Source organism: Numenius arquata, chromosome 10, assembly GCF_964106895.1.
Source record: "Numenius arquata chromosome 10, bNumArq3.hap1.1, whole genome shotgun sequence".
Classification (NCBI taxonomy): Eukaryota; Metazoa; Chordata; class Aves; order Charadriiformes; family Scolopacidae; genus Numenius; species Numenius arquata.
In genome coordinates this window covers 6,291,676-6,308,978 of record NC_133585.1, presented here as the reverse complement: position 1 = coordinate 6,308,978, position 17,303 = coordinate 6,291,676, and the positions used below count along the sequence as shown (strand labels likewise).

Here is a 17,303-nt window from a genome sequence, read left to right as displayed (position 1 = left end):
GACTGTTTCACGTCTCTCCATCCTCACCATAAAGGATTTTTCTCCTTCATCTATCTGGAATTTCCCTTGCTGCAACTTGTGTCAGTTACTTCTCATCCTTTTGCCATCTGAGAAACAGCAATCTCCATTTTCACTATAAACACCCAATAGTGCTGAAAGAGGTGCTTTAACACAACAGTTCTACCAAGACAAAAAAAAGTCTACACATCTATGGTAATTTGATCTTGACTACTCCTTTCAATTGTTACTTGTAACTACTTATTCTTTAGTTAAGAACTACGTGTACTCAGTGCCTGAAACACAAGGCCACTGACATTTGTCTCCTACTGAGCCAAACACAAACACTTCGAGTTAACGTTGCCACGGATACAGGGACATTACATAAAAATTAATTCCTAAAACTAGAGTCAGTCATTTTCACCATTTTGGAAAAAACAGAGCTGTGAAATTGAAGCCAACTTCAAAAACACCACTGGTGTTGAAATTAAATGCTGGAGAGCGCATGGAAAACGTGTGGCAAACTTATCACAGTTTATACTAGCCCTCGCTTCTATTAAGGATTCTTCCTAGATGAGGAAACATCAGCCATGCCTCCCAGACAACTTTGCTGAGATCATACACAGCTTTTTCTCCTGTGCCAGAGTCCTGCTTGTAATTAAAAACAGAAGTCTCAAGCCTACTCCACCTAGTACTGCATTAGTTGGTAACTGATGGGCTGGACCACCACAACCACAAGGGAAGATAAATGAGACTCTACCCATCTAGAGCCAAAACACTTGAGAAAGTAGAAATTCCTGCACATGCATATCAATTACTGCACAGACAAGACACAAGAGTTGACAATTTACGAGTCCACAGTTTCCCTCCTCCCAAGGACTTTTTCCTTATGTGACATCTTCTCTACAGCAAAACCTGAAGTCACAATAACCCGCACAAACCTAGAAATGCAGCAGCCCTGGAGTTGCCTACTCAGACATCTTTGACAGTTCACACCATTCATATTCTAAGAAGGCTGCCTGTGCCTGCAAATTAGAAACTTGAAGCTCTTCTGCAAGAACCTGGAGAGGAGAAAAAAAACACGGAAAAATATAAGCAACAGCAGTTATAATTTCCCTCAATGAGGAAGGATATAAGCAAACAGGGAAAAACAACAACCAACACACACAAGCGATTTTGCAATCAAAGGAAATCAAACTAGTTTAAAAGTTTGTTTGTCTCTTATCAGGTAACCACAAAGGACAGCAATGGATCTGTCAGCTAAGTGGTGCCTGATTTGATGAGTGTCATCCTCAAAATTCCACAGCCACAATCTGAGCCCTAATAGTGTCATTCCGGTACACAACTGCAACTCCCTCCATGTGGTTCCAAAAAGTCTTAAGTGTCCTGACTCGAAACAGACCCTCACAATGTTAGGAACTATGAGTCTGTCCTTAAACCCAGGCAAATACAGCCCTGAATACAGAGAAGAAAGTTGTCCTTTGAAATAAGATGCTAATAGGACCATAAATGGATTCAAAGTGGCAAGGAAGATTTTTACACCAATTGAGTAATTCCTTTCTCAATGCTAGTGACAGTCTTTTGCCATTTCCAACCAACAAACTCGAAAGCTGTGGTTGATTAGTGGTTGATCTACACCTGGCAATCTTTCTTGAGAAAAAAAAAAAAATCATCTGTCAAAAAACAGCAGACAACCTCAACTGCAAGCTATCAGTTTTTCATCACCTGCTTTATAACAAAGTTCCTGCAACAAGAAACAACATAGAATTGTTATTGCATTTCAACCACCACAGAAAAAATCCTCAAGATTATCACTATTTTTGAACATAGAAGAGGAAAGACACTTAAGATAGGTAAAGATAAAGCACTGAGAAAATATGCAAGCTAGTTCGCCTTGTATCTAAGGCAGACTTCTGCTATTTCTATATTCTAGAAGGAATCTTGACAAAGGAGATATCCATGTACTGAGTAGTTACAGAAAAATTAATCTTGGGAGGAAAACTGCAAGGAGTAAAACCTCTAACTGTAGTTTAGGAATCAAATGTCACTCCCAGTTAAGACAGAAGAGTTCACAGAAAATAGCAGAGATGAACAAACACAAACAGAACTGCTGGAACTACACAGGATTTCTTTAACTCGCTGCTGTCAGTTTCAATACAGGGCTCACCACAGTACATCACACCGATTAATTTTGAAGAGAAACTACCAAGAGAATCAAATTTTAGCAAGCCTTAGGATTAAACAGCTTTCAGTATAGGGTTTGGAATCACGAGCACGTGATGCAGAACTACGTTCCAAAATACCCATCTTGGGCAAAAAAAGATGAGTCTTCCCTGACACATCTGTCGACCTGTTTCAAGTCACTGACATCAGAAATTAGAACCTACCCCCAACCCGTCCCACCTTATGAAGGAGCAGACCAATTTAACTTAGGAAATAGCAGTTTTTCATTTCCCTCCCACCATACAAGTCAAGAAAACTTCTACAAGCATGCTTCTTGGTTTGATCCAAATATGCTGAATCGCAAAATACAAAAAAGCTGCGAAAGCACGATGTATCTTTCTACAGTGGTATGAGCTGCTTCTGCACGATACAGGATGACAAGACTTTTCCCTTTCAGTTTTAAATGCTCAAAAGATGGGGTAAGTCGTTCTTCAATTTCTGGTAAGCTCCAGTATCTCAAGCATGAATAGGATCCATTTTTAAGTGTTCACTTGGCTTATGCCTGAGTTGGTACTTTTAGCATTTCAGAAGCTACAAGGACAGCAGAGAACTGAGAGAGAGCAGTAGCACCTCGCAATCATCCCAGAATTTCAAGGACAAGAGCTACACACACTGAGGTGCAGGCCACCCTTCCAAGAAATAAAGGTATCTTGTGAATTGAGATAATGAGAAGCACAAACATGAGAGTTAACGTTTGTCAAGTAACTCTTAACATTCCTCAGTCTTTTGTCATGAAGATGTTTCGAGGGGAAAAACACAGGTTGTCTCTAAAGTCAATAGTATTTTATGGACTGACAAAGGTCAAGCCTAGATTTCCTTTTTCTTTTTTTCATACCCCTGTCTACAGTCTCTTCAACTGTAGCACTGCAGAGACTCTTAAACTTACCTATCACTGTGTTTTGGTGCTCAGACTCACCCGGAGCAGACTCCACATAATGCCAGCTCAAAAATTAGGCATTATGAATATCCCCTTACATGTAAATGGATCAGATATATTGCGCAGCACTTCCTTTCTTCCTAACTTTTCTGTTTCTGCTCAGTAGAAAGTCTAGAGGGGCCAGAGGGAACAAGGTAGAGCAAGCAAAGAAGCCTCAGCCAATCATCTCTTGTTGCCTACCCACAGGAAGGCAGGAAGCTGAAAAACTGAGCAGGGAGGAGCCTGGATGCCAAGAAAGCGATTCTCTACAGATTGGCCCTTTGCCTGAAAGACAGAAGGAGGAACACCCAGTGTCTGCACTGGCACAAACTACATACCAGAAAACTGAAATTCAACCCATGCCAAGTTATACTTTGAAAAGCTAAATGCACGCAGGCCAGCGAGAACAGAATTAGGAGTTCAGAGTATGAAAAAATTAATAAAACAAGTTTGGTTTTGCATGTAAGTCAGCTTAGTAAGACAAACTGAAAATGAAAGGGTGATTAATAAAAATTGTCATGCTAAGAATCAGATGGAAACAACTATTAATACAGTTGCTGAGCTGTTCAAGACAGTGTTCAAGAGAACGAAGAAAACACAGTATGGATCAAGTCATCTCCATTTGCACTGCATCTTTCGAAATACACTCTTAAGTAGTAATTATTCTGAACATAGCAAAGATGTAACCACTGAGATATACTATACACTCCCACAGTCCTCTGAAAATGTTACACTGGCCATTGCCTCTTCACCTTTTAAAGCTGGATTTAACACTTCAAATCATGTTTAAAAATAAGTAAATAAAGAGCTGTCTGCAGCCTACAAATATCTGCTTCTTTGGGTTCACAAGCTATTTGTGCTCTGGAGATGGCTAACTCCTACGACCTAGAAGGTTTCATGCAGTTCCCAAACTGCAGAACCTTCCTAGTGTTTGTCCAAATGATGAGGAAAACAAGGAACAACACAGCACATACGTGCACAGAAAACACCATCAATGTTGCTATTCTACAGTTGACATCATTAAAGATAAATTAAACACCCACTTAAAGACTAACCATAATTTTTAATTACCACTTTACTGCTGAATTTCCAGAAGTGTATTTTACTGCATCAAAAGCTTATCAAAAAGCTAAGTATCACTCAACATGTTCAGGTTGATTTTCCTCTCTGTTCACACCTTTCCTACTAAGGTATTAGTTTTTACACTGCATTTTCTGATTAACTTACTCATACAGCCCTTTTCAGAAGATGTTGGGTGAGACTCTGAACATAAGAAGAACATGTAAGAGCAGTTAAATTGTTAAAAGTAACTATGCACTGCAACATAGTGATGTGCACAAGATCAAACTGCTGAGTAACAAATTTCCTTCTTTTTCTGCTTGTGTGTGGTTTTTGGTTTTTATTTGCAGGAAAGAAAAAAAAAAAAATACAACAAGTCTTCATCCTAAAGGACACCACTGTTTTCAGTTTCCCGTCATTGTTAAGGCGGCTGGCTGGTCCTTTAACACACTAACTTAACACTTTAAAACAGGCATCTTTTGAAGTGCTTTGATTCAAGTCACCTGTCCAGATCAAGCAAGCATCTACCTTAATGTAACAACAGAACATTTAGGATAACCGGGATTTCCTTTTGCAATGTAATTTATACTACTCATTATACTTTATATGATGTACAGGCTAGACACCATACAGCTGATGACAGCTACTGACCTTGCAGTGGAATATGTCCTTCCTATAAGCCTTGTGCTTGGATCTCTTCATACGCAAGTAAAAAAGCAACCCCTCCCCCCCTCCCAGGAATGGAAAAAGGTGGAGGAAAAGAACATTTCAATAACTGGACTGTGTATTTCCTCTTCCTGTAACTTGGAGTTGACACACCTTTATCCTGACTCTTCTGGATCTGAGCAACACTTGAAGGAAACATACCAATTTTACACAAACATGTCCTATGGATAATAGGAGGAACCATGGTAACACAAGCTATATTGCTGTAACTAGCTGCACCTATTTCTACATCTAGTGAAACAAGAGGACTACATCTAGTTGCATTGGATCACCCAGTCAATATGAAGACAAGAAAAGCAGCTCCGTATCATCACCACCAACAGGAAAATTCAGCACTTCCACCTCCCTGTTCCACAGAAGTATTTCATCGAATGCATAGCACTCAACACCCTCGTAACACAGTCAAGGCTCCACATCTGCAAAACTAACTTCAGTGGCACTGTGTTGCAATATTATCTGTCTTCTCAGCGCACCAGACACTCTGATGCCTTTGGAAGGGAAGGTGGTGAAGGAAAAAACAAAAACACACCCACACCATAACAAAACACACCAAAAAAACCCCACCAACCCTAAAACCCAACACACACCACCCACACACAGTCAGTACTTTATATCTTCTGATCACCTTTTGCTCACTCAGGAAGAAAGGTTCGGAGTCTGCATTTGGTACTGGGAGTGTGAAAGTTCAGATTGCCAAAGAGAGAGCTCTGATGCACTTCTAACGCATTAAATCTTTAACTGCCTCATCCTGATGAGACGTTAGTTACGCATTTAAAAAGTAAAAATTACTCAAACTTCCACAGTCACCTACAAAGACCTCTGCACATCCTCCTGTTCTTTCTTCTCCTCGAGGAAAGTCAACAGATACTTGAACTTCACCTCTAGTATTTAAAAACAAAAAAAAACCCCAAACAAACAAAAAGAGCCACCCAAACAAAAAAGCAACAGCTTACTTCTGCTAGCTATATAAACAGCCAAAGAAACTTTGAAACACACCGGTCTCTTCAAAGACTAGCCATTCCTGAGAGATGCCAGTTGGCTGCATTTTATTGTGTAAAATTCAATAAATAATCTTGACATGCCCATACTGCCACTTAAATACTTCCAATAAAAATAGCCTAACAGTGTTGTTCAGCTTATTCATGAATTACCATCAGTTTCAAATGAACAGTCACCTCCCAATAACAGACACCTATTTATAGTTACTTTCAGAACTGTTCTTTGGGTGTATTTGAAGCCATGCAGCTTGAAGATGAGCAAAAATCCCATATTTAAACAAAGTCTATATATAATGTGCCCAATAACCTGTGCCACAACTAGTACAACTAAGCAGTGCACTACACTGATATCCAACCACTGATTTGTCAACCTTGCATCAAACCTATTTTTGTCAGGAAAAAGCGTGTGCTGAACAGTTTTTAAACACACAAGTCACACTGCTAATTTTGAGGCACCCAAATGAAAGCTTACTTCTTGCCAAAGCACTTGCTAGAGAACAGATTTGTTTGGCTAACTTCTAAAAGACAGATTTATCCTTATACCAGTATTTTAGTATGGGAGTAACGGCTTTGTCAGCACCGTGACCCAACTCACGTTCCTTGCAATGGATGCCAGTCCCAGTAGGTAGCCTAACTAGGGAGATGTTTGTTTCCACAGAATTCATATGAAGTATCACAGTATTAAACTATTTTGGTTGCTCAGTACTCCAGCCTTCAAATTTTTCATGCCACTAGAGTATCAGAATTACAGAAAAATCTCTGAAAGTACTTAAACAACAGACAGCTTTATTTCTACCAGCAACTAAATCTTTATGGTGTATGGCTATAGCACCAATCACACAGTAAGCAACACTCCCGAATTTCCATTTTGATTATTGGACACGAAGCCCCATGCATCCTTCAAATACCTAAGAAATCCAATTTGACAAAAACAGATAGATATCCACATAAAAGCAACCATATTTAACATGTATTTAGAGAAGCTCACAAAAAATCAACCTACAGGTACCAACATTTGTAGTGTCACCTCTGACAGTTCCACAAGCAGCTGTTCTTGTAGACCTCACTAAATATTTCTAACACAATCACTTTCTATTCCGCACCCTCCAGAGCCTTACAATCAGCTGAAGAAAAAAGGTAAGTGAAAACCATCATGCAGTTTCTAGGTGACACTAATGGCACCTGTACAATGGCAAAGTTGTCTGTGTTATTCCATGCCAAAAAGAACTGTCACCAAAATTTTACCACTGAGAAGCCAAAAAACGAAAACACCAAACCATCAAATAGTCGAAGTGACTCAATTCAAATAGAACAGGTAGCTTCCCCCCCCTCAAGTACACTGAAAAATTCAAAACACACTTCACCATGCTAAATGGGGAATGATCAAAGAATGCCTACAGACATGTCTTTGACACTATCCTTTCATAAACAAAACACTAATTGACACCCCTTTCTCCCTCAAGGCTTAAACTCTGTGATTAACCTGAAAACAAGGCCCAAGTAATAACAAAAATAAACCCATGCAGGAAGTCCAACAAAACTGAAATAGGAGGATTCTCCAGTTAGCTCGATTTGTCACTCTGACACCTTCACTTATGTTCCTAGAATATTTACATTAACTCCAGGTTCCTGTTAACTATACTTGTAAAGCTAAGTATCTACATACAAATATCTTTTAAAATAATAATTCTAACCATCTTAAATATCAAGAGTTCTACTGGTAGCATTTCAGATGGTGTTCAAATGACAAGAAAAATCAGTACATCCAGGCACAAAATAAATGTGAAAGGCCACAATCAAATCACACTGCAGATTACAGCAACACCAATCTGTCAGGCAAAGACAGAACAATCTCAGACCTAGAAGAGAGCATACAGCTGTACTCCTCCCTGCTGCTCTGTTTATCTACTGAAAATCCAAAGAGCAAACTATCCAACACAGAATGGCAAGACATTGGGAGCTAAGCAAACTTCCTTCCCAGAACAGATTCTGCATGGATCTTTTGACATGCATCCTCACTTACATACATCTAAACGGGTAAATAAAGAACAAAAAGAACCATTATTTTTGAATGAGGTAAATAAACAAAGACCAACAAGAATAATTTTTGCATTACTACATTTGCTCTCATTTTTCAGACTTACCTGGTCTTTTTCATGGGGTAAAAGGCTGACGGGTGGAAGAGAAGCGGGGAAAGTGCTGGAGTACTTTGGAGCTCCTTTGCTTTCCAAACTGCCATAATTCACTCTATACTGAGGTCCATCCTTCAGTAATCTCCCATTGTTCACAGCACGCTTGGCCCCCAGGCGCAACCTCTGCTGAAAGGCAGGATTGTTGAAAATATTTGCTAGGTCATTTTGACTTCTCAAATACTTCTCTATATTTTTCAGGGAGGAGCCATTTGGTTCTTGAAGCCCTTCAATTGCTCTTCTCAAAAGTTTATTCCAATCCACATTACGAAGCTCATTACAAGCTCCTCTAGATCCCTTAACTGATTTAGGAATAGTGCCAGGTTTAGCAGATGAAAACCGTCCAGGATTATCTGGGTCCTTGTAGGATGCAAGGCCTTTGTTGGTAACTTTAAGAATAGAACCATCTTGAACGCTAAGTTCCAACTGTTCCGAAACAGTCTTCTTATCTAATCCATGGGAAGCACAAACAGCATGACATATTCTCTCTTCAGAAGGCCTTTGCTTTTGCTTTTTAACTTTTTGTATAGCTTCAAGAATCCACTCCGTATAAAGAGGGTTCGCAAGTTTTACCATGGTTGACCAGTAATTGTTTCCAGCCAAGGGTTACCCATAGAGGTTCCTCCTTATCCTTTTAGCAGATCTTTCAGAGATTGTTCACACCTCAAACACAAATCAAAGGATTCCACACACTGCTTGGATGCGTCTCAAAAATATCCATCCTGAGGAGTCAGAAAAGGCTGGGAAATATCTGCTGACCAAAGCTTCCAATTACTTCACCGGTAAGGAAGGGTAGAAAGGATTCATTTGTGATGATACTGGTACATCCTTACAAGAAAGTTTGTTGCAACCTTTAAAAAGAAAAAAGAAGAGGCAGGGAAAGAATACAGTTAGTGCTGAAGTAGTAAAAAGAAACAGAACGCAGACATGCATTCACACTGTAGATGTTGCATTATGCAAAAATCTTTGTGAGATTATATGAAATGTTCACCAATTTCCCTATCAAACAAGTCATCGTAAAATCCTTCCACTTCTCATAACATTCAGTGGATCTAGTTTTTCTAAATTCCATCACCCCAACCCTTAACCTGTCACTGATTTGCTGGACAATTTTCTTTCAGCCAGAGATCTGAAAATATTCTTCAAAACAAACTGTCTACAAATCATTTCTACACCCACTGATATAAGGAAGTTACTACCTGGATGGATTATACATGCACTAAAAAACCAAACAAAACAAAAAAAAAAAAACAACACCACAACAAAAAACAATCCTCAACTGATGAAAGTCAAATTATTAATTTCTTAATTATTTATTATTTAATTACAGCATGCTGTAAGTGCTATGCCATATGTTGATTATACAACTCAAAAATAAAAAAAAAATATCAGAACTGAGTTACTAGGAGCACATCTTTCACTAATACCTAGGTACCCTACAACACAGAAAGGAATCACAGTCACTTATTCTAAGGCACACATTTTTGATACAAACTCTTAAGAACAGAAATGAAAATGAACTAACAGAAGGCACAAATAAATACACTTGTCAGCATTAAGACATATATCATTAAGTCACAAAATATGTTTCGGTGACTCACAGTTTAACAAAGAATTTTATTTATTTCTTATGGAATAGATTACTCCAATAGAAAATTCAGTGGCTATAAAAACTTAGGTAAGAAACCTGAAAGAACATCTTGATTGGGAGTTTATTCATTCTGCAGGACAATATATGAAAAAAAATTGTATTAAGAAAAACTACATAAATTAAACTAAGACAGTAGGTACCCAATGAATAAATATATTTGAGGTATTAGGTTTTTCTGCCATGAAATGTGAGGGAGAACTTTTGAAGGCATTAACAGAATTGTGTAATTACTTCAAATCAAAGGAAAATAAATAAAAACCAGAAGTGGAAAATCTTCATTTTCAATACATGGGTTGTCTTGTAAAGTAGAAGATTCACCTGTTTCACAGCAAAATCTAGAACTGAGTTAATCTGAAACTACATTTATAAAGCCATGGCAAGCAGCCTATAACTGACTATAATATATATGATTATATATGATTATACAAGCCTCGGACCTCATTTTTATTCATTTATTCAAGTCATCTTGCATATCTGTAATTTACCTAAGTTTTAAGCATGATTAACAGGGAAAAAGAACCACTGAATTGATGCAGCAATTTAAATTATTTTCAACTTGTTCAAAAGATTCCTCTGCGACTGTGAAGAGAATGAATACAAAAAACACTTTTGGTCCCATATCTTTTCCTCCCTCTCCTCTACCCCTTCAAAAATCTCTTTAAATATAAACTCTATATCCCGTTTCACAGATTCCTACACCTAGGCAACAGGATTAGTAACAAAAAAGCAGCTGGTTATTGGTGAATAAAATTCTTCTATACCCAAATAGAAATATTAATGAATCCGTTTTATGAATTTGTCATTCTTGAGGTCTGATTGAAGCTTAGGCATTTTCAGATTTATAAATAAGGAGTTTCATCTGAGTGCCAGAACGAAAAGACACATTCCTGATTCAAATGCAGGCCATGGATGTTCAATTGGCTCTCATACTGAACTCTCCTGATCTACCTAAATTGGATCCTGTTTCTTGCTTCCAGTCTGTACTCATGCAAGTTATATTTGTTAACAGTTATCACAAACACTTGAAATACACAGAAAACAATATCTGTAAACAAACAGTTTAATCCAGCTAGCAAAAGCCATTCTTTCTCTAACAGCATTGTTTATATTCACTGTTTTCAGATAATTCCAAAATAATACTGTAGCTGCAAAACGTAGACAAATATAGGGAAGAAAAAGTTTCTGTGGTATTATGAATCCTACAGATTCTCTCACAACTCTGACACTGAAAAATACAATAATGCAACAAAGCAGAACTCCATATATAGTGGAGGCTCACTCACATTGAGACTACTTTATACGCTCTGCCTATAGAAGTTCTCTGCAGCTACATATAAAGCCCCAGATTCTTAGAAAGCTACTTTTAAGTTTAAAAGTTATTTAGTTAGGCTGTTCTACTCTGAGTCTTCATGAAGATAGTCAGTACTTAATTAAACGCTGAACACTGCATTTGCTGAGTCAGATGTACTTGCCTCATTTTTAAGCCTACTGCAGTACTGTTGTATTAAATTTCATACAAGCAACCACATCACTTCCATTACATTCCAGAACACACAGTGCAGGGTCTGTTCCAAGCACCTGGACACCGATGAACATTTCAGTATAAACACTGCAACTTGTGGGTTACAGGAATTTTTATTGGCCAGTGATTGCGGCAAAAGGTGAGCATAAACCTGTATCTTCATGTAAAGTCTGCTGCTTGGTACAGGAATTTCACAGCAATATACATTCAGAACTACATTTTTACTTATTTACTTAAAACTCCCTACGTATAATACAACCTCCTGCATACTATTGCCTACTAAATCAACACCAGTTGAGTGTATCAGCAGGAGCACAGAGTTTCCAACACACACGGCAGGCTGTTCCAACAGAGAAAATGAAGACATCTTAAATTCACACCTTCCAACTGAATCAAAGTTCATTCTGCTTTAGAAAACCATGCAAAGCTCATCTGATCCAATTTTGGAATTGTTTTATGACAAGTTAAGAGTTTCTGTTATTCTGCCACTTTGACTGGTATGTACTTGAAAAGTAGCACCCTGACCTCCACAACTGACGGAAAAAGTTCTACCATACATAAAATTCAGAATAACCTCTCAATAACAAACATCTTTGCCGGCAATGTAATTCAGCTAAGAGATCCTGGAGCCATAAGTTAAACAGGTCTTTCACATACCAAGTAAGGACAGATTGATCCAAGACTAGCAATACAGAGATATATACACGTACACGCTGAGTGACTGCGTAAAGACAAAACAAACTTTCCAGATTAAACATAAGAGGACACACGTAAGTTCAAAGTGACATTCACATTTCTAAGTTTAGAACTTAGTATCACCAAAACCACAAAAAGGTAGTTATACATCATTTTATATTAAAAGTGTGATGCTTACCCAAACAGATTTTGAGGAAATACCAATTTTTAAGAGTGATCACAAATTAGGAGACAGCACTCGTGTATATTTATTAATTTTCCTCCCCTTGTAATTAAATAACTTATAATCAAACGTGCAACAGTACCTATCCAATCACAGATTAGATTTTCCAGTGCACTGTTAAGTGCACAGGACCACTTCCAACATGGCAAGAGTCATTAAGCTCTTTCTATGTCATATTTCAGCTTCTACACTCTATGGTATTTTATTTTGAAAATACAAACGTTTGAGAAAGTCTGGTTGCACTATATTCCTGGTCAAGTCTGTTAACAAGTCTGCTACTGAAAAGCTGCAGAATATAAGCATTCGGAGGGTTAAGTACAATACATTACCTTTTAAACATGAAAAGCCATCTCTAGTCAAGGCTTGTCCCTTTACCTAAGTCATAAATTATCAGATAAATACAAAGAAGTTGCAAAATTGCAGCCTGGGATTTAGAATGAATGCAAATATGTCCTTCATAAAGCACACACCTATTGTACATCTGATTCTAATTAAAGAATGCACTGACTGAACATGTCAATCCTAGGTGTCATCAGTAATCCTATAATCCTGTAATAAGGTTTTTTTTAGACTGAACTAGTATCTGGAATTATTTCCAAGTGATCCAGATTGTGAAAACAAGCTATCTAGTCAGACAAAAAAAACAAAAAAAAACCACCACCACCAAACACAAAAAAAAGCTTCCCCCACAAGAAACTGAAGTTATTACAGAAGTATCCAAAAGCATTTCACAAAATATAATCTAAAGTCTTTTTTTGGAGAATTTCATTAAAAATATTTGGTTTGGCTGTCTTAAATGCAATTGGACTTAAACTTTTAAAGACTGAGATTAACACAGCTACCAAAAAAATAAAGGCGGGGGGGAGGAGGAAAGAGAGATGACAGCAACTTGTGCAACCTGCCGGTGACCTGCGAAGCACAATTTCATTCTGCTCCCTCCTACCTGCTCTACACACACTCGGGAGAAGCAACAGCAGGCCAGCTCTCTGCTGCAGCATCAGGGTCAGGTAAGGATTGCAGCAGAGGAGGAGGAAGAGAAGATTGCCATTGCATTCAGTAAGCTTTTTGCCATTTTTCCTTTCCTCCAAGCTATTCCTTAGAATTCTGCAGCTAATCAACTCTGTATTCCACCCCCATCTCAATTAATGATGCAAAAGAGGCAAGATACTTGCTCCCCTATTGCAAAATACAGGCACCTACAAAGAGGCAGAGCAAGAGCAGATCCTGGCATGGACTCCCAGCACACATGACGCTCTTAAAATTACTCAGATCATGAAGCCAGCTATTGTATTCTTCTTTGTAGACAAAATACAGTTTTCAATTAACCAAGGAAGGGCAGTGACACTTGCACACGCTTTGAACAGACAGATGAGAAGACATTATAATAACTTCAAAACTACCCCAAAAGACTTGGGGGCGTAGGGAGTAAGAGTGATACAACTGATGAAGCGCTTGCACTCTGCAATACCCCACAAGCTAGATTAAGATCATATGCTAAAAAGCAGTTGACAACATGACAGCAGCAAGCACCACCAGAGGAAACAGCACCAGCACAACATGACACCAGCAAAACCACCCAAATTCACCCTTCCCACCCTCTTCCACGGTAGTTCTGAGCACTTCAAAATACAGTACTAGACAACATGAAGGAGCATAGGAAGGTAATATTCACTGCCAGCAGTTAACCTGGGAAGAAGGTTTCGCTGAAAACATTTCTTCTTGGGATAGTGATTTTCAACACAAGGGCAATCTGCTTGCTTCTTGCAGAGCGGGCTATTTTCAATGCTCAGTGACAGAATGCTAAAGGTGAGGTCTGGGCAAAGAAAATACAGCGTGAACATCACTTCTGAAACGTGGCTTCAGAACCTTGAATATTCCCCTCCCCAACTTACTTAAGGTTTTTGCAGTATACCCACGCCATGGAGATTCGCAACGCCTAGTGCCTAGCGCCAAGGCATTGTTGTATCTGACAGGGGCCGAGCTGGGGCTGGCTTTGGAACCCTCCAAGCCTTCCTCCGGGATTTTTCATGTCAAAGGCAGAACCCCCCTCCCCCAAGCCCGCAGGCTCTGCTCCCCGGGGCACGGCGACCCCGCAGGACAAGCCGGTCGGGGGAGGAGGGCGGCGGCGCGCACCTGCACCCACCCCACGGGGGCAGCGGCCGCGCCGGCCCTCCCCGCGCCGCGCCCGCGGGAGGCAGGCCGAGAGGGCCCCCCTCTCTCTCTCTCCCTCCCTCCCTCCCCGGTACCACTCACCTCGGCGGGACCGGGGCCGCGGGGGGAGGAGCCTCCTCCAGGCGCCGCAGCGGCTCCCCCTGCTGCCGGCTCTTCCCCTGCTCCCGCTGCCAGGCTGCGCCGAGGCGGCTGCCCCCGCTGCCGCGCTGCCCCCCTGCCGGCGGCCGCCGCGACTCCCCCTACCGCCGCGGCGCGGCTGGGCTCGGCCGGGCTCGCCTCACCTACGCCGCCATTTTGTTTCGCCCTGTTGTACTTAACGTGAATCCGACATGACACTGATTACAGCCCAATGGAGTCTCATTAAAACCTTACCTACCCCCGCGCCCCGCCCACCGGCGCCCGCCATTGGGCCGCCCTGCGCACGCCGCTCCACGCTCACAGGCCACGGGTTCGTGTCCATCAGCCGCCCACCCCGGCCCTGATCCGCCCAGCAACCAGCCCGTCTCTCCCATTGGAAAACGGGGCGTGTCAATCACGGGGGACGCCCCTTCCCTCCAGGCGCAACCCCGCCTACCGGCGAGAAAGGGCGGGGACGGAGGTCGCCATTGGCCGCCACCGCCGCCACACACCCGGACGGCCCGCCTCATTGCTGGGCCTCGGACGCTAGCGATTGGCCACCCGCCGCAAGCGGAGGGGAACGCTCTCGCAAGCCCGCCCTCCCGTTGGCTACCACTGCCGTCCGTCTGGCCCGCCCGCCCCGCCACCCTCCCCCACCCGCCGCCGCCCCACCCGCTCCTGAAGTTTGTTCGGGAGGGCGATCGCCAGCGAGAGACACCGGCGGCGGCCGCCGGAGCCAGGCCGGCGGGGCGGGCGGGCGCGCTACACACATTAATCGGCCGCCTTAAACACTGAGCGTCACGCGCGCGCCTGGGAGCCTGCCGCTCGCCCGGGCGGGCGAGATGGAGCGGCGTGCTCCCGGCACAACCCTCCCCCGGCGCCGGGCACCGGCGGCCGCCGACCGCGCACACGCACCGCCGCGGGAGGGGAAGGGGAGGGGAACGGCGACAATGACTCCCAGCTCCACCGCCACATGCAAGGTCCCCGCAAGTTTCGCCATGCGAAGGCGCAGGGACTCCTCTTGTCACCCCGCCGGCGAAGGAACAATCGCCGCCTCAGAACGGCAGGGTGGGAGCATGCAACACAAAAACCTCGGCCAGCCCCTGCCACCCTCCGCCGCTCCATCCCCCCCCCCCCCCCCCCCGGCTCCCCACCCCATCCAGCCCGGCCATCGCCTCCTGCCGCTGCCGCTCCCCCCCTCCCCTGCAAAACGCAGCGCGTTGCAATGCATTTACCAAGCACAAGTGCCTGCAAACACGTGCATCAGCCGCCAATGCAAAAGGGAAGGGGAAAAAAAAAAAAAAAAAAGAAGTACCCAGCCTAGTGACAAGCCCCCTGCACTGAGAGAGGGGAGGGAGAGGGGGTTATTATGGCAAATTGCAGCCTGTCACCCAACGCAAAACAAAAACCCATCGCATGCTCCCTATTATCCCCCGCATAAACTCCTGGGAATCTAACCTCCGGTGCAGGTTTCCCCCCTCTGCTTGCAATGACCTCCTTTCTCTGCCCGTGTGTGTGTCTGCAGCAGCGGTTCCTGCGGAATGTGCTGCCCCTGAATCGCGATCGCGGCTCCTCTCTCTCTCTCGCTCGCTCTCCCCTGCTCTGCTCTGTCTCTCGCTCGCTCGCTCCCTCTCTCTCCTGGCTGCAACCAGAGCCAGGAACACAACAACAACACGGCCTTCCCCCCCCCACGCCCCCCCACCCCCTTCCCCAAACACATACACACTGAAGAGACCCAGCCAGGAGAGCCAGACGAGCCGGGGAGGGGGGTGGAGGGAATCCCCAGCCAGCGGATTGATTGCACCAGTTACCTTCGCTAAGCCCCTTCGCGAAGGGGGGGGGGGGGGGGGGGGGAAGGAAGAGGGGGGGTGTGTGGAAAAAGAAGATGAATACAGAGAGAATACCTTGTCTCCCCTCCTCCTCCTTCTCCTCCTCCGCGGGGGCTCCTCTTCTCACTCCAAAATACTCAAAGGTGGACGGGCAGAGAGAGAGCAGAGACGAGCCTTCAGCCCGCGGCGGGGGAGGGGAGCCGCGCCGGCAATTATCATTAATTTTAGAAATTAAAGCAGAGAAACCCACCCCAGACCTCCAGCCTCCCCGATGTCAGGCGGACGCGGATTGCGAGGACGGGTGCTAAGACACAGGACCTGATAACAGCTAATTGAAAGGTTAATCTACATAGGCTGTGACAGAAGAGGTCCCTCCCCACTTTTTTTATCTGCTGTTGGCAAGTGGGAAATTGAGCTCCCCCCACCTTTTTTTTTCCCTAAAAAAAAAAAAAAAAAAAAAGAAGAGGGAGAGAAAGGGGGGGGGGGGGAAGGCGATAAAGTTTGGGGGGGAGGCGCGTCCCCGCGGCGGCGCGCGGCTGAGGAAAGGGGCGCGCGCGGGTGGCCGTTGCGGGGCGCGTTGGGCGGGAAGGCGGCCTGAGGGGAAACGGCCGCCGCCGTCGTCTCCCCAGGGGGCCCTCACACCGCCACCTCCCCCCGGGGTCTTGGTTTGGGGTTCACCTCCGATGTGGGGCGATTTTAAACGTCTCGGTGGCAGCAGCGCCACGGGCAGGCTTCGGCAAACCGTTCCTCAAGGGCTTGAGCGGTTCCTGGGTCCGGAGGCAGAGGGCTGTGTTTGAGGCAACCATAATTAGTGCGAGGGATGAAAGGATGGCGAACAAATTGCGGATGTTATCCTCCCATTGAGTTTGCTGTAAGTGTAACAAGATGTCCTGAGGAGTGTATTTTAAAGGACAAGGTGGTAAGACATATGGACTTAAGACTCGTTTAAAGGCTTCCTCCAGGCTGTCTTGAACCGTGCTGCCAA

General features: G+C 43.3%; 1 protein-coding gene across 2 annotated transcripts in view; it reads right to left on the bottom strand.

Moving 5' to 3' along the window:
- KAT6B (lysine acetyltransferase 6B) overlaps positions 1 to 16,216 on the bottom strand; it is a 112,318-nt gene extending 96,102 nt beyond the window's left edge. The window contains exons 1-2 of one of the 2 annotated variants that reach the window (XM_074154750.1): positions 15,948 to 16,216; positions 8,064 to 8,959 (exon numbers count right to left, since the gene is read on the bottom strand). In XM_074154750.1, the coding sequence (XP_074010851.1) occupies positions 8,064 to 8,684 (621 nt within the window). In that variant the 5' untranslated portion in view covers positions 8,685 to 8,959; positions 15,948 to 16,216. The remainder of the gene's footprint in view (positions 1 to 8,063; positions 8,960 to 15,947) is intronic. The other variant, XM_074154749.1, reaches the window with a different exon arrangement.
- Between the last annotated feature and the right edge of the window lie 1,087 nt (positions 16,217 to 17,303).